Consider the following 25,221-nt stretch of genomic DNA (forward strand, 5'->3'; position numbering starts at 1 on the left):
CTTGCTCAAACAGCAGGAACCGGAAAAAAACTCTGATCCCTGCTGTTTATCTCTTTAAATGCCGCAGTCAATGTGACTGCGGTATGCAAGAGGCTGACAAAGGGAGGGGACTCCCTCTGTCACTCATTGGACTCCCACGATGTGATCACAATTATTGATGGGTTGCTATGTCAAAAAACTAAAAATGATATATAATATCACCATGTTCGTAATAACCCAGATAAAGTGAGTGTTATTTAACCCACACGATGCACGCCATGGCGAAAATAATGCTTAGGCATGGCGAAAATAGCTAATTATGCTTATCTTACCTTACAAAAATCAGAATAGAAGGTGATCAAAACATCGTATTAATCAACAAATAGTGCTATTAAAGTACATCTCCTCCCACAAAAAAGAAAGAAACCCTCACACAGTATTGGTGGCAAAAAAAGAAAAGTGTTAGGAGTCTTTTGAATGCAGCGATTAAAAATAATTCTTTTTTATTTGGTTTTGATGCAATCCTACTGACCCACAGAATTTATTTAACATATTATTTATATTGCTAATTTGCTTGTAAAAAAAATTGAGTAACAAGCAATCAAAATGTTATATGTTAAATTGGAAAAATGAAGACCAGAGTTCTTCCTGCAAAAAACAAGCCCTCATTGAGCTCAGATGAGCTTAATAAAAATGCTATGGCTCTTGGAATGCAGCGACACAAAAGTGAGTCTTCAAAAGCATTTTTTTTCTTGTGTACAAAAATAGCAAAATATTTTTTAAAAATGTATAAACTTGGTATTGCTGGAATCGTATTGACCAAGAGAATAATATTACCACATTATTCATCTTGCATGCTGAACGCCATTAAAATAAAATCCAAAAAATAAATGGCTGAAAAAAAAAGTTTTATACAATGCATTATATGTACCCAAAATGATGTCATTAAATATATAACTTTTCCCGCAAAAACCAAGCCTACACATGGCTATGTCAATGAGAAAATTACAAAGTTATGGCTCTAGGAATGTGACTGAAATAACTGGAAAAATTAGTTGCCCATTAAGGTGCAAATGGGCTCCGTCTCTAAGAGGTTAAAGAGCTTGTACAAAAGATAAAGTTACCTTTGTGATCAATGGAGGAAGGACCACTCTGCAATCTCCAGCACTCAAATTGAAGTGAATGCACATGTGCACCCGCTGTCCGGGACCTTTCGGGACCCCTGTCTTGGAGATTGATGGGAGTCTCAGCTGTGGGATTCCCCCCCCCCCCACCCCCACCCCACCCCACCCCTCCACCTTCCTCCCACTGATCAGAATGGTAGCCCCCTATCCTGTTCACTAGTGATAACTTTCCATTTTGGTACAACCCATTTAAGTAATGGAAATTACATTTTTGTACAATGTGTGCCAAAAACAGAAGATTTTTTTTTTTTAATTAATGTCTTGTAATTTATTTCTTAGAAGCAAAAGACTCGCATATAAGCCAGCTGCAGGAGGAAATCAAGGTAAGGATTTAGGGTGGCCCAATGAATAGGAAATTTTACAGGGGTTTTCCAGTAGTATAAACATACTAAAATGGTTAACATGATGAAAAAATAAGGTTACTGTGCTGTTGTATTGCTTATATACAGTATGTAGACCGGCTTTTTATGATTGGAGCTTCCCTGTATAGAAATTGGACTCATTACTTGCAAGAAGGGAAGCGGAAGCCTCTCTGCCTTGGCCAGGATATTCAAGTACAGGGCTAGGGCAGTGCATCTTAAAAGACGTTTGCCTCAAAATGTGTCATACTTGCTGGTTTTCTATAAAACAGAAGTCAAGTTTATTTCTTGCCTCAGTATAATTGTGTCACTAGAAACATTGTGCCTCACCAGTTCATTGAAAAAGAACATATTGAAAGACGTTTTCCAGGACTTTAAGAAAAAAAAGTGTACAAGTGTACAAAATTGAAAAAACCAAGACCTAGTCACCTGCTTTAGAGGCTCCCCCGTCCAGCGCTGGAGCCCTGGTGGCCACAGCTTGAAACCCAGAAGTCAGCTGATGGTGATGTGCTTTTCATTGTGCATATAACTTCTCAGACAATCACAGGTTTCAGGTGGTGACTCTTCGATGGCCAGTGAGGCTTGTCATTTGGATGATCACAATGAACAGCACGTGACTGCCTCCAGTTGCTTCTGGGTTATGAGCAGCAGCAGTCACTGAAAATCACTTTAATCTAAATGAATAAAGAGATTTTGTATTAAGGAAAATGTAACTTAGAATGCCACCAGGTGCAACAACAAAGTGAATGCTCCAACCAGGAGGAGAAAATGTAAAGAAAGTAACATCCAACTGGGTGACAGTAGCTATGAGTCTTTAGGCAGTGTTCCCCAATGATACGGATGAGAAAAGACAATTACGTAGCGGGTGAAAACGGGGTCCAACAATGGGTAACCGTTCTTTCTTGTCACACAATGATTCTTCTGGCCTCACATATATGAAATATACTGTTGTACCTGCTCACCTGCTATGTAACTGGCTTATTCAGTTGGATTACATACACTTTTATTTGCATTGAGCTGATGAGTGCAGCATTTTTTCATCTTCACTTGGCTACTATCTCATGCAGTTCTTAGAATTATTTCTTCTATTTCAAGAACACTGGAGAATAAATCTATTGGTATTGAAATAATTGTTGTTGGGTAAAGTAATGTCAGTTGTCATCTTCTGATACTTCACTATTAGATTATGAAGCAGAAGTGTGAAGAAAAACAGGCCGAGCTCTTGCAGGTCCGAGCAGACTCTCTTGCTCTGCGGGAAGCAGCAGAGAAAGTTCAGGTAACATAAGCAGAATAACACTTATTAGCACCAGTGTCTAGAAAGTATGTAACAATTTGTAGTCGCACAATATTTAGGTTAAAGGGAATCTGTCATCTCCGAACAGCACCATAAACTTATGAGGGTTAAAATTCTAAGTACAGCACCAATCCGGCCCACCCCACTTGCCCCGTTGCCGGCCGCAAGAAGAGACACCACACAGAGGTCTGGTATAGTTTCTCACACGGGAGAAAAAACTGCGCACTTTATTACAGATTACATGAGATCTTATACCCTCTGCCCTCTCACCACTAGGGGGTGATGGGCTCATAACCATATATGGGCAGTCCGGATTTGCGGACTGAGACAGTGAAAATCATATAACAGTCATGTACATTTGAACATCTTGATATCTTGTTCCTGGGCTTCTGGGAAATCGGCCAAGTACATGCGTCCTTGCGTCTGGTTCGGTATCTTCTCTGAATTTCTAGAACATCTTCTTGCAAAGCCTTGCAAAACCTTGGGATATCTGATTTAAGGCGACGTATTAAGTTTTTTTCATTTGGAATTGAATAAAACTTGCATATAGGTATAAAAGCATAAAAAACACATATGGCAATATATATATATATACCCTCACAAACCCCCCTAAAAAACTTAATATGGAGATCAAGCATCAGACCTTGCACTCTTCTTCGGTCGTCTCTCCCTTGCGTCAGGGTTTCTCCACTGCCCGTAAGTCCCTACTCCTAAAAGGGAGGGATCCCTACCTCACCTCAGAAGGAGGCCATGGATTCCCTGGGCTTATTTCCGGGCATCCACACCCTCTATCTGTACGAGTTAACACCCCACAGGGTGTGCCCCCGCCGGAACCTAAGGTCTTCTGCACTTTCCCCAGGCAAATGGGAAGTCCACTGACAGTCCATCTTATGAGACTGAGGCAGACACAGTACTAGTCCATCTCTCCATTCTTCTGGTAACGTACGTGATTGGCATTATCGGAACTGGCTCTTCATTTTTTTCAAACAAGGGAAATTTTGGTCACATTATCCAGTCCCTTACTCATACTCTTTTTGATCAAAGGGATAATACACATACAGAAAATTACATACCCCACCTCTTTCTGTTAAAATCATATCCAGGGCTACTCTATTTTGGAACGCCATGGATGCAGTGGGCCCTAACTGGTCAGCTAACCCTTGCAAAGCATCTCTGGTGTAGTTTACAAACCTCTGCTGATTGTAATAGATATAATTCATCCAATCTACATTATTATTAACAGTGACAATAGCAAATAAGGACTCAAAACCTGCTTTAACCTGATCTCTAGAATTAAATTCATCTGGCACCCCCCTTGGCACTCCTATTGTATCTATGTGTACATGTGGATTAAAGTTACCACCTGGAGCGTCAATGTCTCTCTTAGCACGATGCGGTGTTGGATTCTCATCCTCAGTGTAGGCTTATTGCACATTTCATTATATTAATTTGTTCTGAAACAGGGGGCTAGTGTACAGTAGTCAAAGGTGTGTGTTAGAGGAATTGTACCACATTATAGCATGTAAAGGATATGCAGGATCATTAGTTTTTTCAGTGCGAAGTGTGGATCCAAGTGGGCTTTCCTTCAAGCTTGACTGCAGTTGGGTGAACAACATCTGGTAGGGACATTCAAACAGGGTTTCTCGCTCAAACTTTTTTACATAGACCCTGTCACCTGGTTTCAGATTGTGACACTCATCTGTAGGACCTGGGAGAAAAGCAGAGACTACAGAATGCATTACTAACAATTCCTTGGGGAGACCCATGACAAAATTAACAAGAAAATCATTCCCCAAACTCAGCTACTGTGGCATGTATCCTCCTGGAAAAAAGAAAAACTAATAGAAAGACACTCAATTCAAAATTTTACCATTTCCTCCATCGCCTTTTGTATCTACTTTCCCACTACTCCGCGGATGGTAGGGTGTGTCAAAAGCCTGGAATATACCCAAAACAGACATGATGTGTTGCATTATTTCACCTGTGAAGTGTGTACCTTTGTTTGACTCAATCACTTCCGGTACCCCATATCTGCGGATTACCTCATTCATGAGCTTCTGTGCGATTACCTGCTTATTTATTTTGGTAACAGGGTAGGTCTCCAACCTGAAAAGCATTAACAACAACAAGCACATATTCATGCTTCCCAACAAGTAGGAGCTGAGTGTAGCCAATTTGCAATCCCTGAAATGGGTAGAGTGGTCTAGGCAAGTGTGGTGTGGCAAATTTACTTCTGCCCTGTTGCTTTATGGCAAAGATCATGCAAAATTGGACAAATGATGCAGCAGCTACAGAAAACCAAGGAGCCACCCGTCCTTGTTCAAGCGTCGACATCATTACTGCTTCGAGAGGTGTGTCTTTCCGTGCGTCAGCTGGGCCATCATGGGGCACAGGGACTATGGTAAGCAAGTTCTGTTGACTGTTCACCATACGCCGTCCCTTTTTAGTCCATTTTTCCTTTTCTTAACTGTAAAGTCTTTAGCATATCAAAGTCCAATGTTTTTATCAAAATTCAAGTTCAAATCAAAGTCCAAGATTTTTATCAAAGTCCAAGATTTTTATCAAAGTCCAAGATTTTTATCAAAGTCCAAAATTATTGTTAAATTCTTCTTTTCTTCTTTCTTCCACGGCTTGAGGGCCGCTGCTTTTGCTGTGTGGCCTGTGATGGCGTTGCCTCTTGCTTCTCTGGTGTAGGAATTGGTGTGAACTTTCCACCTTTGTCAGGTAGAAATAGGGCCTCCATGAGACTCTGCACCATTGCATCATTCTTAATTGGCTGTCCTGCTGAGGTAAAAAACTGTCTGGCCTTCCATGTTGGGCCTTAATCATGAGCTATGCCAGATGCATACCGGGAGTCAGTGTAAATGTTTGCCGTCTTACCTGGGGCCACTCCACACGCCTCCGTGAGTGCTTTTAATTCCGCTTCTTGTACTGCGACATGCGGAGACATTCTGCTTTTAGGACATCTTGTTGTGCAACCACTGTATATCCAGTGTGGAGTCGTCAATCACCCTGGGTACCATCTATAAAAAACAACTCAAAATATGCATTATTAACAAGGGCTTTGAGTAACTTTTTTTTTTTTTAAAACTTAAATTTTCTTGTTGCATCAATGCTAGACAATCAGGCTGGTATTCTATTTGAAAAAGATTAGAACCTTGTTGCAAAAAATTTAAAAATGTAAAAATGACTTGCAAAAAAAATTAAAAATGGCTGATTTGCAATACCTAAAATGGCTGACTTGCAATACCTAGATCACCTATGCCTTCTCCTCCCCCCCTTTAAACCAGGGTACGCAATTGGAACAATAGTAGCCGGGTTTAAGTTATTATAACATTGTAAAAAGATTTGATGGAAGCAGATAAGGCCTGTAAGATGTTAGCACCTATAGCAGAAACATGAGTTACATCGGGGAAGAATAATCTACAAACACCTATTAATATTTGAAATGTGATATCCCTTTAAGTGAATTCATTATTAGTCTGTTCCTGCCTGCAGTCTTATCTAAATTTCAGACAGGAGAAAAAAAAACAAAACAAAAAACTAGCTGCTCACCCCCTCCCTCGTCGAGAGGAGGGATGAAACATTACTACGTACTATTACATCATCTAGCTCCACCCCTTCGATATTGGCACATTGCGTCCGTCTTCTCAACTTAATTTCAGTGTAACAGTCCAAGCATCCACATCACAACCAAGCAAAGTCCCATGCATGGGGTAGGACTTTTACCCCCAGTCAATTTCCACATCACACATTCCATCACTCACCGCAGCTTGAACACGGGTCACTAACTCTCATCCATCCATGCGCTCAAGTCTGCTCCGTCGCCCCCCTTTAAAGGTGTACCAGTCCATACAGATGCATGGACAAAAAAAGTTTGACAAACATACATACATCAGTTGAAAAACATTGAGGTGAGTGCTTTTAATTTTATAAAGTACATGATTCTATTGAGATGAGATTGTGAATGAGCGCTATCTTTGACAAATTATGTGAAAAAGTTTGCTGAGTGACTGAAATATTCTATATTTCTTATCTACTGAAGCTATTATATGCTGTATTAAACGCTGAAGTATTTAGTTTCTGTGACCCTGAATTTGGAGTGAATTCTGAAAGCCCCCACCCTTTTTTAAAACAAACCTCTTATCTCTCCGCGACTATGAAACACAAACTGATTTGTTTTAGCTTAAACTATTGAAAAAACATTTGAAATCATAATTAACACATATGCTGGGACCTTACAACATTCATTTTCAACCCCTGTATAAGTAAGAATATACATTAAAAATTACTATATTTCCCTGCCTACTAAGACAGTATAACTAATTAAATTCATTTCAATTCATTGCAAGCAAGCCAAGATATTAACCAAGGATGTTATTGTATTTTCTCTCTCGCTGTTATCTTCCTGACCTTGGAGACTGAACACAAGCTCACAGCTATATGTCAACAGACTCTTCTCCCCTTCAGCTAACTATTTGCACTTACAGTATATATATATATATATATATATATATACACATATATATCCACCTAGTATGGATTATACATTATCTATTATCTATCTTGTATTATACACATTTTCATCTCTCTTTACCAACAAATCACGTGCATTGTAACTTACTTATCGACTTTCTTGCTCCTTCAGCACTTTTCTCCCCTACCTAACTGCCAATATAACCTTCAATAGACACTCTCCTGACGCCCTCTTGATCACTTACTGTACTTTTCAACATTTCACTTACGGACACTTTCTTAAACAAATAATGTGTACATACGTAACTTTCTCTGACTGTCTCTCTGCTTCTAGCAAACCTTGGTCTTCCAAGGCACCTCTCGGTCCTAAAGACCTCCTCCCAGACACCATTTTGTAATCTGCCATGCGGGTCGGTGTCACACATTTTCATTAGAGTTTTCTTACATTCTACAGATTCATCCACACGGCGGCAGCCCTTGAGGGGCTCTATCTTCTTTAATAAGGTCTTACGCATATTACAACAACAAAAATAATAATAACACGCTCCATAGAATGCATCCCTCTTAATTTTCAAATTGTCAGCCCCTTATATACCGGCAGACAACCGAGGGTCCCTTCTCCTTATGGAACCAGTCCCATAAAAATGCATCTCTCTGAAATCAAATCGCTAGCCCCATATATAAGGCAAACCGACCGAGAGTCCCTTCTTTCTATGAGACATCTCACAAAATGCATCCCTCTCTGCTAAACCATTAACAACTAACTAAACTAACCTGAGGGTCCCTTCTCTTGTGAGATCAAATGAAAAGTAAGAGAAAAAAAAATTCTGCAGATACAACAAACAATCTCCACTATCGCTAAAACGCTACGGACTTCAAAGTACAAATAAACTACAGACTAGTTTCCGGGTGAGCCATTGGTGCGCATATCACGGTCAGTGGTCCATGACGGCAAACCCGGAGCCCACACGAGTTACCGTGTAGAACTCTTAACCCAACCCGTCCGGTCACAAACCACAGATAGTCAGTCCTGCTGCAACACTCGCAGTGTAAAACACAACATAAATATATGTTTGTCTTACCTGGAGTTCTTGTGAGTTGATCAGGCTCGGTTTGCAGTAGGACGGTTTCTCAGTAGCGTGGATCCGGGTGAATTGCGCTGTAAGCTCCGATTTTACCGCCCCAGTTGGTTGCGCCATTTATGAGGGTTAAAATTCTAAGTACAGCACCAATCTGGCCCACCCCACTTGCCCCGTTGCCGGCCGCAAGAAGAGACACCACACAGAGGTCTGGTATAGTTTCTCACACGGGAGAAAAAACTGCGCACTTTATTACAGATTACATGAGATCTTATACCCTCTGCCCTCTCACCACTAGGGGGTGATGGGCTCATAACCATATATGGGCAGTCCGGATTTGCGGACTGAGACAGTGAAAATCATATAACAGTCATGTACATTTGAACATCTTGATATCTTGTTCCTGGGCTTCTGGGAAATCGGCCAAGTACATGCGTCCTTGCGTCTGGTTCGGTATCTTCTCTGAATTTCTAGAACATCTTCTTGCAAAGCCTTGCAAAACCTTGGGATATCTGATTTAAGGCGACGTATTAAGTTTTTTTCATTTGGAATTGAATAAAACTTGCATATAGGTATAAAAGCATAAAAAACACATATGGCAATATATATATATACCCTCACAAACTAAGTTAGGGAGGTGACGAGGATCTGAGGGATGTCATTTTTATAGTTGTATGCAGAAAACTGATCAATGAGCCGTTCAGTGTAAACAGCAGTCTTCACTTCTGAATGACTGTCTGCTTAGAGTGAACCGAGGCGGTGGGGGTAGACCGCTCCCGGGCCGCCCCGCTTCCATGCTGGCAGTGCTGTGAGCGATGCTAGCGATACTCTCTACTGTGTAACCACACAGGAGCAAGCATCATTGGGATGAGCTGTCGGGCATCGTTTGCCCCACATTTCGTGCCATCTAAAAGGACTATGAGGGTCCTTTTTACACAAGACAATTGTTACTCCTTGGCTTTCACACAGGAGCAATGATCGGTCAGTAACAGGTGAAGTGAGCCGTAGGTAGATGAATGACTGCCTGTTTACACAGGTCAATAGCCATTTGATTTTTATACCTGCACAAACTAAGCAATAACCGAATTAATCATAGTCTGCTGTTCAGTCGCTGGCAGTATTTACACTGAAGATCATCGTCCAGACTCCCATGATTTAGTGAGAATCATAATTGCTCCATATACAAGGGTTCCTAGAGTGCAGTCTGTATTTACTCTTGTACATAGAAGTTGCAGAAGACAAACTGTGCAAAGTTTATAATAAAAACCCTATTTGAAAAATGATTGAGCTGTGTGGACCATCCGCAGTACAGAGAAGTCGGAGAATGACAGGTGTGCAGGTTCGTCGGGCACAGTCAGGGCCAGATTCCATGCAGGATTCCACAGCCGGAATCCGGATGTGCCGTGTGCATGTACCCTTAGGCCTTCCCTGAATGAGCGTTTGCAAAAACGCTGCGTTTACTGCATTTTCTGCAGTGTTGGCATGCGTTTTTTTTTTTTTTTTTTTTTTAAACAGCGTTTTGGCTGCGTCTTCAGCGCAGCTAAAAATGTAGCCACGGTAGCTGGAAATTTTTTTTTCAGACTCGCTGGCTTAGCAACCTGATTTTAACACTATAAAAACGCAGTACAAAGTTGTGCCACATTTTCAGCACAACGCTGTACAAAAATGTCTGTGTGAGGGAGGCCTTAGTCCCCCTTCACACACTGTAGTTTTGATACCAAGTCTGCACACACATTAGCTAAATGGACAGATGTGGGAAGATCCTTCTAGATCCTACTGCAGTCGTGGCCTAAAAGAAAGTAGAAATCGTACCAGTAGAGTACCAAAAGCTGCACTATTAGAATAAGGCTTGAGTACAGTTTTTCCTCTTTTACTGTGCAATACAGAAGTAGTATTGAAGCTTCTCCCTTAAAATGTGTTGAAGATTGATCTCCAGTAGGATTTCAAAAATATATTTCAAGAGCTCAAGAATAGTGAATATCTGCAAAATGATGTGTTTTGTGACCGGACATTGATACTGATGTATTTACTCTGTTCTGCAGTGTTTAAATCAGCATTTGGAGAATCAGTGCTCAGAACTTACTGAGACTGTGCAGAAACTGACCAACCACAACATGCAACTCGTGACACAGCACCAGCACGAAGCCAAGGTGCCCGCAACTTCAGAAAACTGTTTACTGACTTCCACTAGATTATAATTGAAGTTAGAATTTTGCATGTATGTATATGTATATAGATAGATAGATAGATAGATATAAAAACATTTTTTTATTATTTTTTTTAAATGTATTATTTTTTTAATTTTCTTTTTAAACTACTAGGTAGCCCAAGACAGTGTGGCAAAAAGACTGCAAGAACAAGAAGCCTTGCTGAGGGTTGTACAGACAAAGCTGGGTGAGGAAGTGCAGAAAACGCTAAGTGAACGAACGCAGCTGGAGAGAGAACTGTAAGTTACTCACTTCTACATTGTTTGTGCTGAGAGGAATGAGTCAAGTTCTGAGAAAACAAAGTGGTTTTGCTTATAGCGACTAGTAAGATTCATTCATAACAGGGGTTGTCTAACTGTATAATACTGATGGCCTGATTAGCAGGATAGGTCATAAATGGTATATCAAAGGGGTTCTGTTGCCAGGGATCCCTTTCTGTTTGCTGGGCCTGTGTGCTTGTGCACTGAGCTGAATTCTGTAGGAAGCTGATGACTTCGTTCTCACTGCAGTGGCCAGACTTGGTATTGCAGACCTAGCCCACATTGAAGTGAATTGAAACTTGGCCTACAAGACCGAGCCTGGCCACTGCAGTGGAAACGGAGCTGTCTACTTCCTGTAGAAACTGCCTAATAAAACAATTTCCTGTAATTCATACTGTTACAGAGAATCCCTCCGTGCTAAGCTCACTGTGTCTAAAGAAAAAGCTGCACATACACAACAGAAGAGCACTGTGCAGATAGAGATGCAAGAAATCACCATTGGTTGTCTGAGAGCTGATCTGGACTCTGCCCTGCAGAATAAGGCAGCTTTAGAAAATGAAAAGGCATTGCTACAAGAGGAGGTAGTATCCTATTAATCACATTCTTGTTATTTAGCAGACATTATACATAATATCTTACAAGATGATGCTAAGCTGATATTTTATAGGTTATTTGTTTGACAGTTGCATCTTATTTCTGATTGATGACATCTTCTGCAACTTAATTGTGTCCCTGTCCCAAGTTGTGGCTTTTGTTTTGTTAGAAATCACAAACAGACACTAGGAATGACTCTGAAGGAAGCAACCCAAAAATTCTTAACCTCTTAAGGACTATAAATGGGACAAAAGTTAATATTTTTTTAACTTTTTTTAAATTTTTTATAATGAGTAAAACTTTTTTTTACTTTTTAGTTTTCTTTTTCTAGTCCCCAGGGAAACAAAACTTGTGGTGATTTGATTGCTCCTGCAGTATGATGTAATGCCATAGCATTACATCATACCATGATCTGACAGGCAGTCTATCAAGCCGTGCCACAGGCCCCAGCTGCCATGGCAACCCGCGATCTTATTGCGGGGGGCAATGCGGGACCCCCGAACATCGGTCGGGGCATTTCAATGCCGCTCTCGTAATTCAGGACCAGTGCTGCTGTAGAGAGGTCCTGGAGGCAAGCATGTGAGGATCGAATTACAGGGGCGTTTTAATCTCAATGCATTGGCTGATTGGAATGTGCGGGCTAGGTGGTGTACGGACAGCAGGGAGGCGATGTACAGTGGCTCAGCGCCATGGAAAGTAAATGTTCTCAAATTGGGCATTTTGTACTTAAATATATATTTTTTGTAATGGGGTATATTTATTAATTAGTTATAACCAATGCTTGACAGTGGGGACAGCCATAGATTTCCAGCACATAGTAATGATCTTTCATGCCCAAAATAATACACATCAGAAAACAAAATCCTATCTTAGAACCCTAGTACCACACCAACTATAGGTTTTAGAATGGTTTTGGAGAAAAGCATGTACCTTCCTTCAAAATGAAGGCCCTTTGGAGCAGGACTATACAGAGTGCAGGAAAGCTGCCAATATCAGCCTGAGCACAGGAAAAAGGGAGTAGGTCCAACGTAGGATAAAAACTCTCTCCTTATTGAAAAATTCAGACAGACCTAGAGAAACAAGAAGCTTGTGCCATCTTACATGTTTCAGGCAAGCATTTTGCCCTTAATCATAGATAAAACTTTCACTTTCCTTGTCACTGAACTAATTAAGTATTTACTGCACTGCACTGTAGAATAAGTTGACTTTATACAAATAAAGATGATCTCTTTCTGGTATTTATCTAAGTGCTAATTAATCACACCATGTCTGTGCCTTCTTATCCTGTTCTGGAATTCTTTTTAAGTGCAAATTAATTATACCATGTCTGTGCCCTTTCATGTGTGTATGTATTTATATAAATGCGTCTTCAGGTCTGTTCTATTTTGCCAAGAACCCCAAGTAGGTTTAAAAGCTCGCTACAACCTCATGTATATTTGTTAGCTATTAAAAGGTATCATCTACAAGATTACTTGGTTTCTCTTGCTGAGAACAATCACATTTTGCTCTACTGTCTAACACCGTACCAAACTTTTTTTGTTAAACGAAAGGAGAACACTAACAGAAGACTTTTAGTATCTCCTACGTAAGCCACCAAATCCTAGCAACTGTTTTGAAAAGGGAGCAGGAGTGAGGAGGGAGACTTAGGCCGCCTGCACACGGGCGGAAATCCCGCCGCGGGATTTCCGCCACTGAAAGTTTGCATAGGAGTGCATTACAATACGCACTCCTATGCAGACAGCCGCGGTTTGGCCATGCAAAATCTCGCGCGGCAAACAAACCGCGGCATGTCCTATTTTTGTGCGGGGCACACACTCACCCGGCCGCCAGCTCCGGTTTGCGCATGCGCCGGCTGCACAGCAGCCGGCACATGAAAGAGCCGGGGCCGCCAGGCGCGGGTGAGTACGCGCTCGTCCCTGCAGGCTCTCGGGTCGGGTCCCGTGGCGAGAATTCTCGCTGCCGGATCCGACCCGCTCGTCTGCAGGCGGCCTTAAATAGATACAATAGATTGGTGAAACTGCTATTGGACCCCATTATAGTTCCCGCCAATGCAGTGACTGCATTACTAAAATCAATATTAACCCCTTGAGTGGCACGCCCGGAAATTTTCTGGGACGAGCTCCACTGCTCATAGCGATACAGCCCGGAAGATTTCCGGGCTATGTATCACTATGGGAGCTGCAGAGCACAATGCCACAAGCTGTGGCAGTGTGCTCTGCCTGCACAGACCCACAGAGAGCCGTGCAAGGGCTTTGAAAAACCAGCAGAAGATATTGCAGATATGTCGGCAATCTCCTGCACTGGTTTGTTTACAGGTTGCCATAGAGACCATCGGCTTGTCAGAAGCAAGCCGATGGTCTCTGTGGCAGGGAGAGCTGGTTGTTAGCTGTCAGAGGACAGCTAGGTACCAGCTCTTACAGCAGAGATCAGAGAAAACCTCCGATCTCTGCTGTGTTAACCCTTTACATGCTGCAGTCTATGTGACTGCAGCATATAAAGGGCTGTCACTGCAGCATGTAAAGGGCTGTCACCATCGGACCCCCGGAATGTGATCAGGGGTCCTGATGGGTCCCTGTGGAAGTCCCCTAAAGGGACAAAAAAATAAAAAAAATTTAAAAAATTAAAAAAAAAACAAAAAAAAAACACTTGTCTCCCTTTACTTTGTAAAAAAATCAAAAATAAAATCACACATGTGGTATCCATGCGTCGTAATGACCCAGAGAAGGAAGTTAATACATTATTTAACCCCTTAATGACATGGCCCCTTTTTTTCTTTTTTCCCCATTTCTTTTTTTCCTCCCCGTTTAAAAAAATCATAACTTGTCCCGCAAAAAACAAGCCCTCATATGGCCATGTCAATGGAAAAATGAAAACGTTATGGCTCTTGAGACGCAACTGCAAAATTAGTTGAAATTCAATGATTAGACCATTTTAAAAAACCTGCCCTGGTGGGCATGACAGGGTGGTAGGAAACCCGCCACTCAAGGGGTTAATCCACCAATGTGCATACACTAGCTGTGTAGCCATAAAGTAGCAATAGAGATTAGCAGCTGTCCAACCACCCAGGTGTTTAGGGGTCTGTTGTAACACCAAACTGAGTCTGAATGGCTTTCCCTGCCAATAAAAAAAAAAGTGCAGCAAACCAAATGATAAAAAGCTTATGTAGAATGACTGGAGAAACATGGAATAGATATAGAAATTTATCTTGTACTATTGTTACCCATTATGCTAGATAGCGTCATGTGTGTTCCTGCCAGCATAACTGCTTAGCTGCTAATCCTTTTTTTTTTTTTTACTTTTTATTTTCAAAGCTTGCAAAGAGACAAGTGGAGGTATTAAGTAAACTGACAGATAGTAAGAACAAACTGGCATATGAGAAAGGGAAGCTACAGGTAAGACCAACAGACTTGGGGCTCCTTCACACGGGCGCTGCGATTTTCGGTCAGCCGCCTCACGGCCATAGTGCAGCTGAAAATAGCATGAACGGGAAGCAGCCATGACCACATTACGGCTCCTCTCCCGGTTATGTGACCGTTCAGACGACCGGGAGCGGTGAGTGCACGACGAGCCTGGGATAACGTTGGGCGGGGAGAAAGAGAGTTTAGTTCTGCTCAACTGCCTTTCCCTCTCCCCTCCCTTGCTGGCTGCCAACAATGGGAGGGGGCGGGGCAGGAGGTAGTGTGTTAATCTCCTGCCCTGTCCCATCCCCTTCACTTGCTGGCAGCCAGCAAGGGGTAGAAAGGGGGAGAGAGTTCAGCAGAGCCTCTACTAAACTCTCCTTCACCCCCTTTTCCCGGCAGGTCTCATAGGCTCCCATAGGATTCCGTCCGGAAGATAGTCCTAGAACTATCTTTTCAGGCTGGCCGTTTTTATGCACTGGAAAATCGGCCATCTGAACTGATCTGAACTTAGAATCCAATGTATCAGATGCTTGCGTATGTTGGCCGGCTGTGAAAATGCGGTCGATATACAATCATGTAATAAGCACTCATTGTGAGAAAAAGACTATTGTATTAAATATTACATTTTTGTATTAAGGATAACCACACTTACAACTGCACATTACATGTAGCTGCAGATCATAAATCTAGTTTTATAAGATGTCCAACAGTCGTTTTTGAATGTTTCTAGAGGCCTTCTAACAGTTTTGGTTAGTGTACTGGTGATGCATGTCTTAATACTATGCTGCTGATTTCTTTTTTTCACTTCCCAATGTAGAGCACAGTAGAGCAGTTACAATCTGATTTGCAGTCTTTTGGTAGTGTTCACTCTGAGAATTCCAAACTCCGGAAACTTAATGCCACCCTACAATCTAGGTACACTCAGGTAAGCGGTTACACATACACCGTACATTTACAGCTTCAGGCTGCATTCACACGAACGTATATTGGCTCGGTTTTCATGCCGAGCCGATATACGTCGTCCTCATCTGCAGGGGGGGGGGAGGATGGAGGAGCTAGGAGCAGGAACTGAGCTCCCGCCCCCTCTCTGCCCCCTCTCTGCCTCCTCTCCGCCCCTCTGCACTATTTGCAATGGGGAGAGGTGGGACGGGGGCGGGGCTAATTCCTCAGCACTTGGACCCACCCCTGTCCCGCCTCCTTTCATTGCAAATAGTGCAGAGGGGCAGAGAGGAGGCAGAGAGGGGGCAGGAGGTCAGTTCCTGCTCCTGGGTCTTCCATCCCCCACCCCCCACTGCAGGTCAGGACGACGTCTATCGGCTCGGCGTGAAAACCGAGCCGATATACGTTTGTGTGAATCCAGCCTCAGACTAAGGCTACATGCATGTGTCAGAGTAGTGCACAGGAGGCTGAGTGGCAACACATGAGGTCAATACGATGCTTTATCAGGTGTAGTGTGTGGAAGATATTCTAGAACAGAGCTCTTGTTAAATATATTCTAGCATACTAAAAATGCTGTTCTTAATATTTGTAGCGCTTTCACGATCTATGATGTAACTATATTCCATAGGTCATGCAGGTGTGGTTTGAAGGGTCTTGGGAGTAGAGCCTACTTCATACCAGGGGACTATCAGCTGTTTCCTATAGCTGCCAACCTGCTGCGATAGGCGGTAACTCTCATCACAGAAATTTAAGTGGTTACATGCTGTGGTCAACACTGATTGCAGCATCTAAGCAACCAGTCTGAGAGAGCTCCCTCCAGCACTCCATTGCCATCTCTCTGCCTGCATTATGCCAATGGGTTGCTTTGACAGACTGTGGTCTGTTAAAGACTCCCAGGCTTTTTATGAGTTTTAGGCTGTCAGTAAAAGTACAATATATTGCAATACAGAAGTATTGCAGTATATAGCAAAAGCAATCAAAGTAACAAGATCAAGTCCCCTAGTGGGACTTATTTTAAAAATATTAAACTTACATTGAACTTGTGTACACAAAATATATTTATTAAACGTTCAAATGACTCCCCCTTTTTCCATTTTTCAGAAAAAAATCTACCTACATGTCTGTAAAAGTACAAAATGGTAAAATATCACATTAACCATCTCGCATTAAGAACATTAAGAAAAAAAAATGACATAATGCCATAATTGCAGGCTTTTGAGCATCACATGTGCGCTAGAATATCTATATTCTCAGATGACAAATTAGGGAGGGCAAGTGGCCAAAAAGGACAACATCACTTCGGTGTTAGTTGGCTCTGCCATATAAAGATTCTCATAGAACTCAGTGCTGAATCATTGGGTTTAGTAAGGAATCGATTTGTGATAGGGTCTCATATTGGGTGATGGGTGGTTTCGAGGTGAGTTAATCAGTCTAACGGGCAAGCCACTATATTCCCCCACCTGAATTATTTGTTATATCCGTTTTGATTGTAGGGCCTTGAAGTAACGTGTTTAATAGGGATTGGGCTACCATGTATTTAGCTTTTAGTATCCAATTGGGGTTATTGGGCATGAGCTTCCTGTGTCTTCAAGAGATCAGAGTGCAGGGATTGAAATTTGGTTTGGGCTCGCCACATTGGAGTCAGCAAAGATTTTTTTTTTCCCTTTTAAATGGGGAAAATTTGGTTTCTTTTTTCATCCTTATATACTATGTCACTATTTATATTTAAGATATTCAATTATGACCACTTATAATGGTTTTAGAGGTGCCCCACAATACTGCTGAACACTCCCAATGTGCTAGGTTATGATCTATAAAGTGGGTCCAGGGAATTCTAATTAAGGCTCTAAAGTCATCAGAAGCGTAGAGATAAAGGTTCTATCATGACTTAAGGTGTGTTTACATGGAATGATTGTCCTCTACAAAAAAAAAAAATAATAATAATATTAATCATTCAAATTTGAATATCTTTCAGTGTAAGGGTTCATTCACATGAACGTATATCGGCTCGGTTTTCATGCCGAGCCGATATACATCGTCCTTATCTGCAGGGGTGGGAGGATGAAAGAGCCAGGAGCAGGAAGTGAGCTCCCGCCCCCTCTCTGCCTCCTCTCCACCCCTCTGCACTATTTTTTTCCAGTGAGGAGAGGCAGGGCGGGGCTAATTCGTGGAACTTAGCCCTGCCCCGTCCCGCCTTCTTTCATTGCAAATAGTGCAGAGGGGGTGGAGAGGAGGCAGAAGGGGCGGGAGCTCAGTTCCTGCTCCTGGCTCTTCCATCATCCCCCTGCAGAAGAGGACGACGTATATCGGCTCGGCGTGAAAACCGAGCCGATATACGTTCGTGTGAATCCAGCCTAAAGCACAGGCAGTGTTTGAATGATGAACGATAATTTATTCGCTCATCGTTCATTTCATGCAAGTGTAAAAATCATCATTGGCTCGTTTAGTATTTATGTAAACCCAAATGATTGGCAATCGTTCAGTCATTCTCATTCACTGCTACAGTAAATGTAAACGACTGAAAGATTTGTGAGTGATCGATTTTTTTATTTTTTTTATTTATTTTTTTTTATTTTTTCTGCTTGTAGAAAAAAGCTGCACAAGTGAACTCTGACAAAGGTCGCTTGTGCGAACAATAAATTGCTCCGTGTGCAAGCAGTACTGGTGGGGGTATTCTCCCAATACCGGGAAAAGTGAAGCATGGCCTCAAATGATTATGGGGTAAATTATAGTGTCCATTATCTCATATCTGAGTAGAGTAAGGTTAATTATGAAAAAGCATTGTGCATTTGGGAGTAGCCCATGTAATATCTAACTGTAGCATATAGTCTACACTGGGATCATATTGCATCAATTGCTACATAAAGTTTGAGAGTTGTGCATTGGAAGGCAGGAGAGGGTCTCAGGAGGATGACAAATCCCTTCGTAAGAGAAAGGCAAACAAGGGAAGATGGAAAAATGTTGTCTGGTTGGGCTTTTTATTTTATTCTTTAAAAGTAGTAAGCGAAAACAAAAATGCAATGCTATAGAAAATTGGTATCTCCATAATCATACTGACCTGGAGAATAAAGTCAGCATGTCTTCTTTATTGCACCGTGCATGCCATAAAAACAGAAGAAAAAATGCAATTGTGCCATTATTTGCTGGGTTTTGTTTTACCCCACTCACGTTTTAACCCTTTCCAATCCAATTTGTATCCTGGTTTTCCTAGGGGGCTTACTCTGTTTCTGCCATTATACAACGACGCTATATGCTGGCTAAAGCCAGAACTGCATGAGGTGACACGTTGGATAGGCTCCGACAGCAGAGAGGCTGGCACTATACAGTAAGAGAACCCTGACAGATGTCTTCCAACATCGGAGCTGTACAGCCTCAAATCATAATGTCTTTAGAGGTCAGACAGTGGATTGGAAAGGGTTAAGAGTTCTCTAGTACATTTTAATGGCACCAATTTGTGGTATTTTATTGTAATACACTATATATATTTATGGGGTGTTTAAAAGCTCCATAAATAAATAGCAAATTAGACATTATGTGGGGAACTCATTCAAAACACTGGACCGCCACTTATGCTCCTGGTTAGACTTGGAAGTCTCCGGGTGAATGGCGTGATATGAAGCCATAGTAGCAGGAGGGGTGTATCGGCACAGTCATGTTCCAAGGCTAAGGGTGTGCCTGCCTAACATTCCAGCAGAGTGAGCAGTACCCCCACCACCCACTGAAGAACCCCGGTTATTCCAGGTACAAATCTGAGAGTTGGTGAAAGGCTCCACCTCTATTCTTGAAGCACTGCTTCTAGGAGAAAATGGCTCCATAGTACAACTGAGCATATCCCAATTATTTTTCTGTCTGTATGAAATTGGACGCATACGGAGGTGTATTGCTTCCACATGCACCTCTCTTTGTGCCCTATTACTGTTCTGTATGACATGGAGCAGTAATACGGCTGTGTGAGTAAGACTTTAGCCTTAGGGCTCCTTCACACTGGCAAACGTGATATTGCTGTGAGAAAACCGCTGCTAAAATCGCAATTTTGCTCATGGGATATCTGAGCGACAGCGTTGCTTTTCTTTTAAAAATATCGCCGCCGCTTGCGATTTTATCAGGTGTCTTTCTTGCGGTGGACAATAGGAGTTTCTAATGTTGAAAAATCATTGCGTGAAAATCACAAGTTTGTGCATTGTGAGGCGATAAAAAGGAGGCTCAATAGGTAAATATGGGAGATTGGGGAAAAAAAGCAAAACGCGCATATATATATATATATATATATATATATATATATATATATATATATATATATATATATAAAATATTTATTTTATATTATCATTTATTTAATATATATATAAATAAATTATAATATAAAATAAAATAAATATTTTTTCAGTTCACGTCGAGTGAAAACCCTGCAAATGGTAATGACACCATTGATAAGCATGGGTTTCGTAATTCTGTGTTTTTCACTCACTCTTGCAGCACTAAAAAAACACTGTTTTCTGGCAAGTGTGAAGGCACAATCAGATTACTAAAAATAAAAATTGCATCGTTCATCTAGGTAAATTCAGAATTTGACTCAATCAAAATTCAGCTGCAGAGATTAGAAGCAAAATTACAGCAGGTCAGTTAAATTGCAATATTTTGCTTTTGTTGTAAGTGCTAAAACATTGGTAGGTGGTTCTTATTTTTTGTTTTTATATAATGTTTTCAATTACAAATTCAAATTAAAGACAGAATATATCTTTTCCAACCAGTTTTTCCTTTTAACCCATTTATTGCCACAACAATTTTACATACCGTATATACCGGCGTATAAGACGACTTTTGAACCCCGAAAAATCTGCTCTGAAGTCGGGGGTCGTCTTATACGCCGGTAATATAAAAAAAAGAAAGTGTCAAAAAAAAAATCATTACTCACCTCCCCCGGAGTTCTGCGGCGCTGCTGCAGGCTGTCGCTCCCTCCTGGTCCCCGGCAGAGCATTGCTTTCTGGACGCAGGGCTTGAAATCCCCGCCTCCAGAAAGCTAATACTGTGATTGGCTAACACACGCTGCCAGCCAATCACAGCCATTCAATGACCTCATTGAATGACTGTGATTGACTAACACACTTGCGCCTTCAGCCAATCACAGCCATTCAATGATGTCATTGAATGGCTGTGATTGGCTGAAGGCACGTGTGTTTTAGCCAATCATAGCCATTCAATGATGTCATTGAATGGCTGTGATTGGCTGACGGCATGTATTAGCTTTCTGGAGGCGGGGATTTCAAGCCCTGCGTCCAGAAAGCAATGCTCTGCCGGGGACCAGGAGGGAGCGAGAGCCTGCAGCAGCGCCGCAGAACGCCGGGGGAGGTGAGTAATGATTTTTTTTTTTTTTGCTCCACTGCATTCCCGGCGTATAAGGTGACAGTTGGGGGGTCGTCTTATACGCCCCGTCGCCTTATACGCCGGAATATACGGTACTGTACACACACAAAGAAAACCAGAATCATAAAGTCAAAACAACGTCATTATAACCCCTAACCCACATATTCCCTGAAAGAAGACACTTATCTTCACTTTACAGTCATGGAAACAATCATGCAATTTTGTATCAAAACATTGTAATAAAAAAACAAAACAAAACCTGTCCTGTTTATAACTAAGTCTTATCCATGCAGGGCCTAAGACGCACGGCAGCTCATAAAAATAAAAGTTTAAGATGTACAAATTTCACACATGACCATTATGTCTACAACTACAAGCATATAGTACCACAAAATCGCCACAAGCGGTCTGATTAGGCACAGGGGACGAATACATGTGCATCCGCTTTGTCACACCCTTTTGGTAGGAATAACCCCTCTCCCAAATTTGACAGTGGGAGAGCCTTTCTGATTGGCAACAGGGATGATAACCTAAATAAAAGTCCCTGTGTGCCTCCTTCTAGGTATCAATTGCAATTTAAGATTATGGGCTTTAATATGGTCCTAAACTCAAACCCTTATTTTGTAGTTTCAGCAACCGACTAACGTCATGCCTTTTTACATATGTCCTTTGCAGTGAAAGGGTTACAAACCTGTGTTCGATTTCTGAATTTATTTACTATGGCATTATATCCTCAACAGACTGAACAGGCATTACTTTGCAAAGAGGAAGAGTTTGCATTAGTGGTTCAGGCCAGAGATCAAGCCATCCAAGAAGAGAAAAGACTCAGGCAGCAGTTTGATACTTTAGAGGAAATGCAAGTGCAAACTGTGAGGGACAGCTCATTACATTCATTTAATGTGTGTGGCTAATGAGAGATGTCCTGTATTTTCCTATAATATACCTCCTGTTTTACTATATGCAATGTAGAAAACGGTCCTTCAGCAAGAACTGTCTGACATATGTGAGGAGAAGACCAGAATGTCTCAAAGATTAGAAAATGTCTTGTTCTCTCACACCAAACTCCAGGAACACTTAGAAATACTGCAGACAGAATTGGGACGAAAAGATAATGACCTGTTATGTTTACACAAAGAGAGGTAACGTATGAAGAATTTTATAGGTAAACTGACCTTTGCTCTGTTAAACGTGTAAGAAAGCTGTTCGAATAAATGAAGCAAACAATACAATATTGCATAGCAGTTGGCTGCTTTAAGCATTGCAAAAGCTCCAATAAAGAAAAAGTAGGGTTTAAATCCTCCTACTGATTCACTTGGTGTGCAATTCCAGCTTTAGGCTCTGCAGCCTAGTGAAATTATCAGCTTCTGGGAAAACAAATATCCCTGGATTATGCACTATTATTGCCCTTCCTAGAGAACTAGGGTGGACCTAAAGCAGAACCTGACCCTATTGAGTGAGGGCCACACCGTGTAGTGACCTGAAGTATCACACTACAGGTAAGCACTTAACTTTGAGAACTACTGCTCATTTAGAAAGGGTAGTGATGCTGGTTTCAGTTTAATAAGAGATGTGGCCAGAATAGGGATTTAATTAGGTAATTTAGTATAGACATGTCCCTTTCGGGCAACAGTTGAGGACCTGGGAGAACACAGTGTGCACCAACAGGACCTTCAGCTGCCATTGGTTCCAGATGAAAGAAGCTCTTGAATTGGTCAAGGGGAGGAACTAACCACAGCCGAGCTTGTACAACAGTTCTGATTCGAGCATTCTTGGGAAATTCCCTTAGCCCTGTGCTATGTCGCCATTAGAAAATATAAAGCTATGGTAAATGGGCAGTGGTGAAGAGAGTGGCAGTTAGGAGGAGAGGGAGGAGGTCAGCAGTTCGAGCTGGACGGGAGAGGATGTACTTCTTGCTTGCATTCTTCCTGGATTGATCCTGGAGGAGAAATTGGGTCCCTGCTGATTGTTTGAACAGTGATCTCCTTATTCGTCTATTTATTACTCATCCTAAGCTGAGGGAAGCCTGTATCTACCTTCAGAGTCAGAAGTCCTACATGGCTGCATCTTCCACCAGTGCTTCTACCAACTAGCCGTAAAAGATACAGAGCAACGCTCTGAGTCTGGAGAATTCTTCTACAGCCCTGCTGAGTGAGTACTAGAGATTTGGCCCGTATGTCAGGCTAGTTAATTGACTGTTAGTTGGTGCCAAGGGGTTTAGACCTAGTCAGTCTCTCTGAAGTTTTCCCGTATCATAGGCTTTTTCTTCCCAGAGATTATTTGTCAGAAAATCAAGTGTTATACCATAGTATGTACATGCACATTTTTGTGTTCACTGATTTCTATTGACTGCCACGTCCAAAAGTAAAGTGTGTGCCTGCGGTTTACTTAAATGCATGTGTAAGTTTTATTTCACAGAGAAATTTATCGCAATCAGGCACTGGCATTACGACCATCTAATTCCATTAAACAACCAAATTCTGTCTTCCTCCACCTGCAAATGAGATTTTTATATAAAAAGCTACACTTTCTAGGCCACCTCTTAGAAGCCACTCTGTTTGCACGCAGGTCACAGAGCATGTCTAGAACAGTTGCCCTTACAAGTCAATGGATTAGCTCTAGAGATGAGCAAGCATACCAGTTAAGGACAAATACTCGAGCGAGTATTGTCCTTTTCGAGTATCTGCCTGCTCATCTGCAAAGATTCGGGTGCCAGCGGGGGTGAGCGGTGGGTTGCGGGAGTGAGTAGGGATGGGGGGGGGAAGAGATCTCCGCCCCACTCTCCCCGGCCACTCCCCGCCGCCACCCGAATCTTTGCGGTGGTGGGGGAGGGGTTCTACATTGCGATGTTGAGAGGATAAAAATCGCCTCATGCTCTAACTTTGGACATTCTCTTGGTTCACCTCACCCATTGTTTCCAATGGGCCCTTAAAAGACGTTGCATGGCACTTGCATGCTGTGTGATGTGCACGCGAGTGCAATGTGATGTGAAACACGATCCTGAGGATTGCAATTGCTCAGAAGTAAAATTAAATTAAATTAAAATAGAAAAACTCCTCATATCGGTGTGAAAACTGCACGTTGGAAAGCACGATATTCCATGAGAATGTAGACTAAAGAAGATCTCTAAATGTAGCTCCGGCAAGATGGCAGCCCCCATAGTCCTTTATAGACAACAGAATAAAAAATTCTACAATTAGGAAATGAAAACCAATTAGAAACATGTAATATGTTTTGCTGTTTTTAATTACTTACAAACAATTTGGTGATATAGTACCTTTTAAATGCAAGGTCTCATATATAGTCCTAATAACTTAGTCTTCATTTCCACCTTTTGCAATTTCTCATAGTTTCATAAAGATTTGACTCTTGGAATACAGACAAACATCTGAGCTGACCAAAAAACAATCCACCTTTTGGCTTTAGGTGGGTCAACTTGCCACTGGAATTGTATTGTCTTGCCGTACTTGGGAAAATTGTAAACGCAAAACATGATGGTTGTCTTCTACCTAAACTGACTCCCATCAATAAGGGAAGGCAAGATGCCTGGTGCTGGACAGCCAAAGCACTTGACTCAAAAACAAAAAATGTCAATATCTGGCACCCAGCCAGTACCAAGTCAGATGCAAAAATTATAAAATACAGTATTTTTAATAAGCTAGTATATGTAAAAACACAATTATAGAAAAATAAAGTGAACACAAGTTACAGTGCTCATGCCTGCAAATGTGATCAAGAAGTTATGCTATAACAGTATAAATCAAGATTTCAACACATAAGGGCAATATATAATAGACTGATATAATGTGGCAATTGAGAAAAAAAATATATAGACACTTGGGGGATGTCAAGATGCGGAGATCACCATCTTCCTTAGTAATACACAAATGGTACATGCACAAATATATTCAGATACCAGAGTCTTGTTTAAAACTGTACTCGCTACCGTGTTACAAAACCAAAGTTGCATTCTACTATATATAATATTATGAAAGGTACCAGAATGTATAGATTTTTTTTTTATATATACTGAAGCATGGGAAAAACATTTTGTTAAAAGCACAATTGTGTGTTGTTTGCTGGTTTTT

At 41.5% G+C, this 25,221-nt stretch overlaps 1 protein-coding gene across 1 annotated transcript in view; it reads left to right on the forward strand.

Annotated features, from left to right (window-relative positions):
* The window catches only part of CCDC150 (coiled-coil domain containing 150), a 45,343-nt gene that overhangs the window by 6,014 nt on the left and 14,108 nt on the right, over positions 1 to 25,221 (forward strand). The window contains exons 8-17 of the mRNA XM_066603189.1: positions 1,443 to 1,486; positions 2,706 to 2,798; positions 10,414 to 10,521; positions 10,693 to 10,817; positions 11,242 to 11,419; positions 14,744 to 14,824; positions 15,651 to 15,758; positions 20,328 to 20,390; positions 21,877 to 22,005; positions 22,106 to 22,275. Of these exons, the coding sequence (XP_066459286.1) occupies positions 1,443 to 1,486; positions 2,706 to 2,798; positions 10,414 to 10,521; positions 10,693 to 10,817; positions 11,242 to 11,419; positions 14,744 to 14,824; positions 15,651 to 15,758; positions 20,328 to 20,390; positions 21,877 to 22,005; positions 22,106 to 22,275 (1,099 nt within the window). The remainder of the gene's footprint in view (positions 1 to 1,442; positions 1,487 to 2,705; positions 2,799 to 10,413; positions 10,522 to 10,692; positions 10,818 to 11,241; positions 11,420 to 14,743; positions 14,825 to 15,650; positions 15,759 to 20,327; positions 20,391 to 21,876; positions 22,006 to 22,105; positions 22,276 to 25,221) is intronic.

Source organism: Eleutherodactylus coqui, chromosome 1, assembly GCF_035609145.1.
Source record: "Eleutherodactylus coqui strain aEleCoq1 chromosome 1, aEleCoq1.hap1, whole genome shotgun sequence".
Lineage (NCBI taxonomy): Eukaryota > Metazoa > Chordata > Amphibia > Anura > Eleutherodactylidae > Eleutherodactylus > Eleutherodactylus coqui.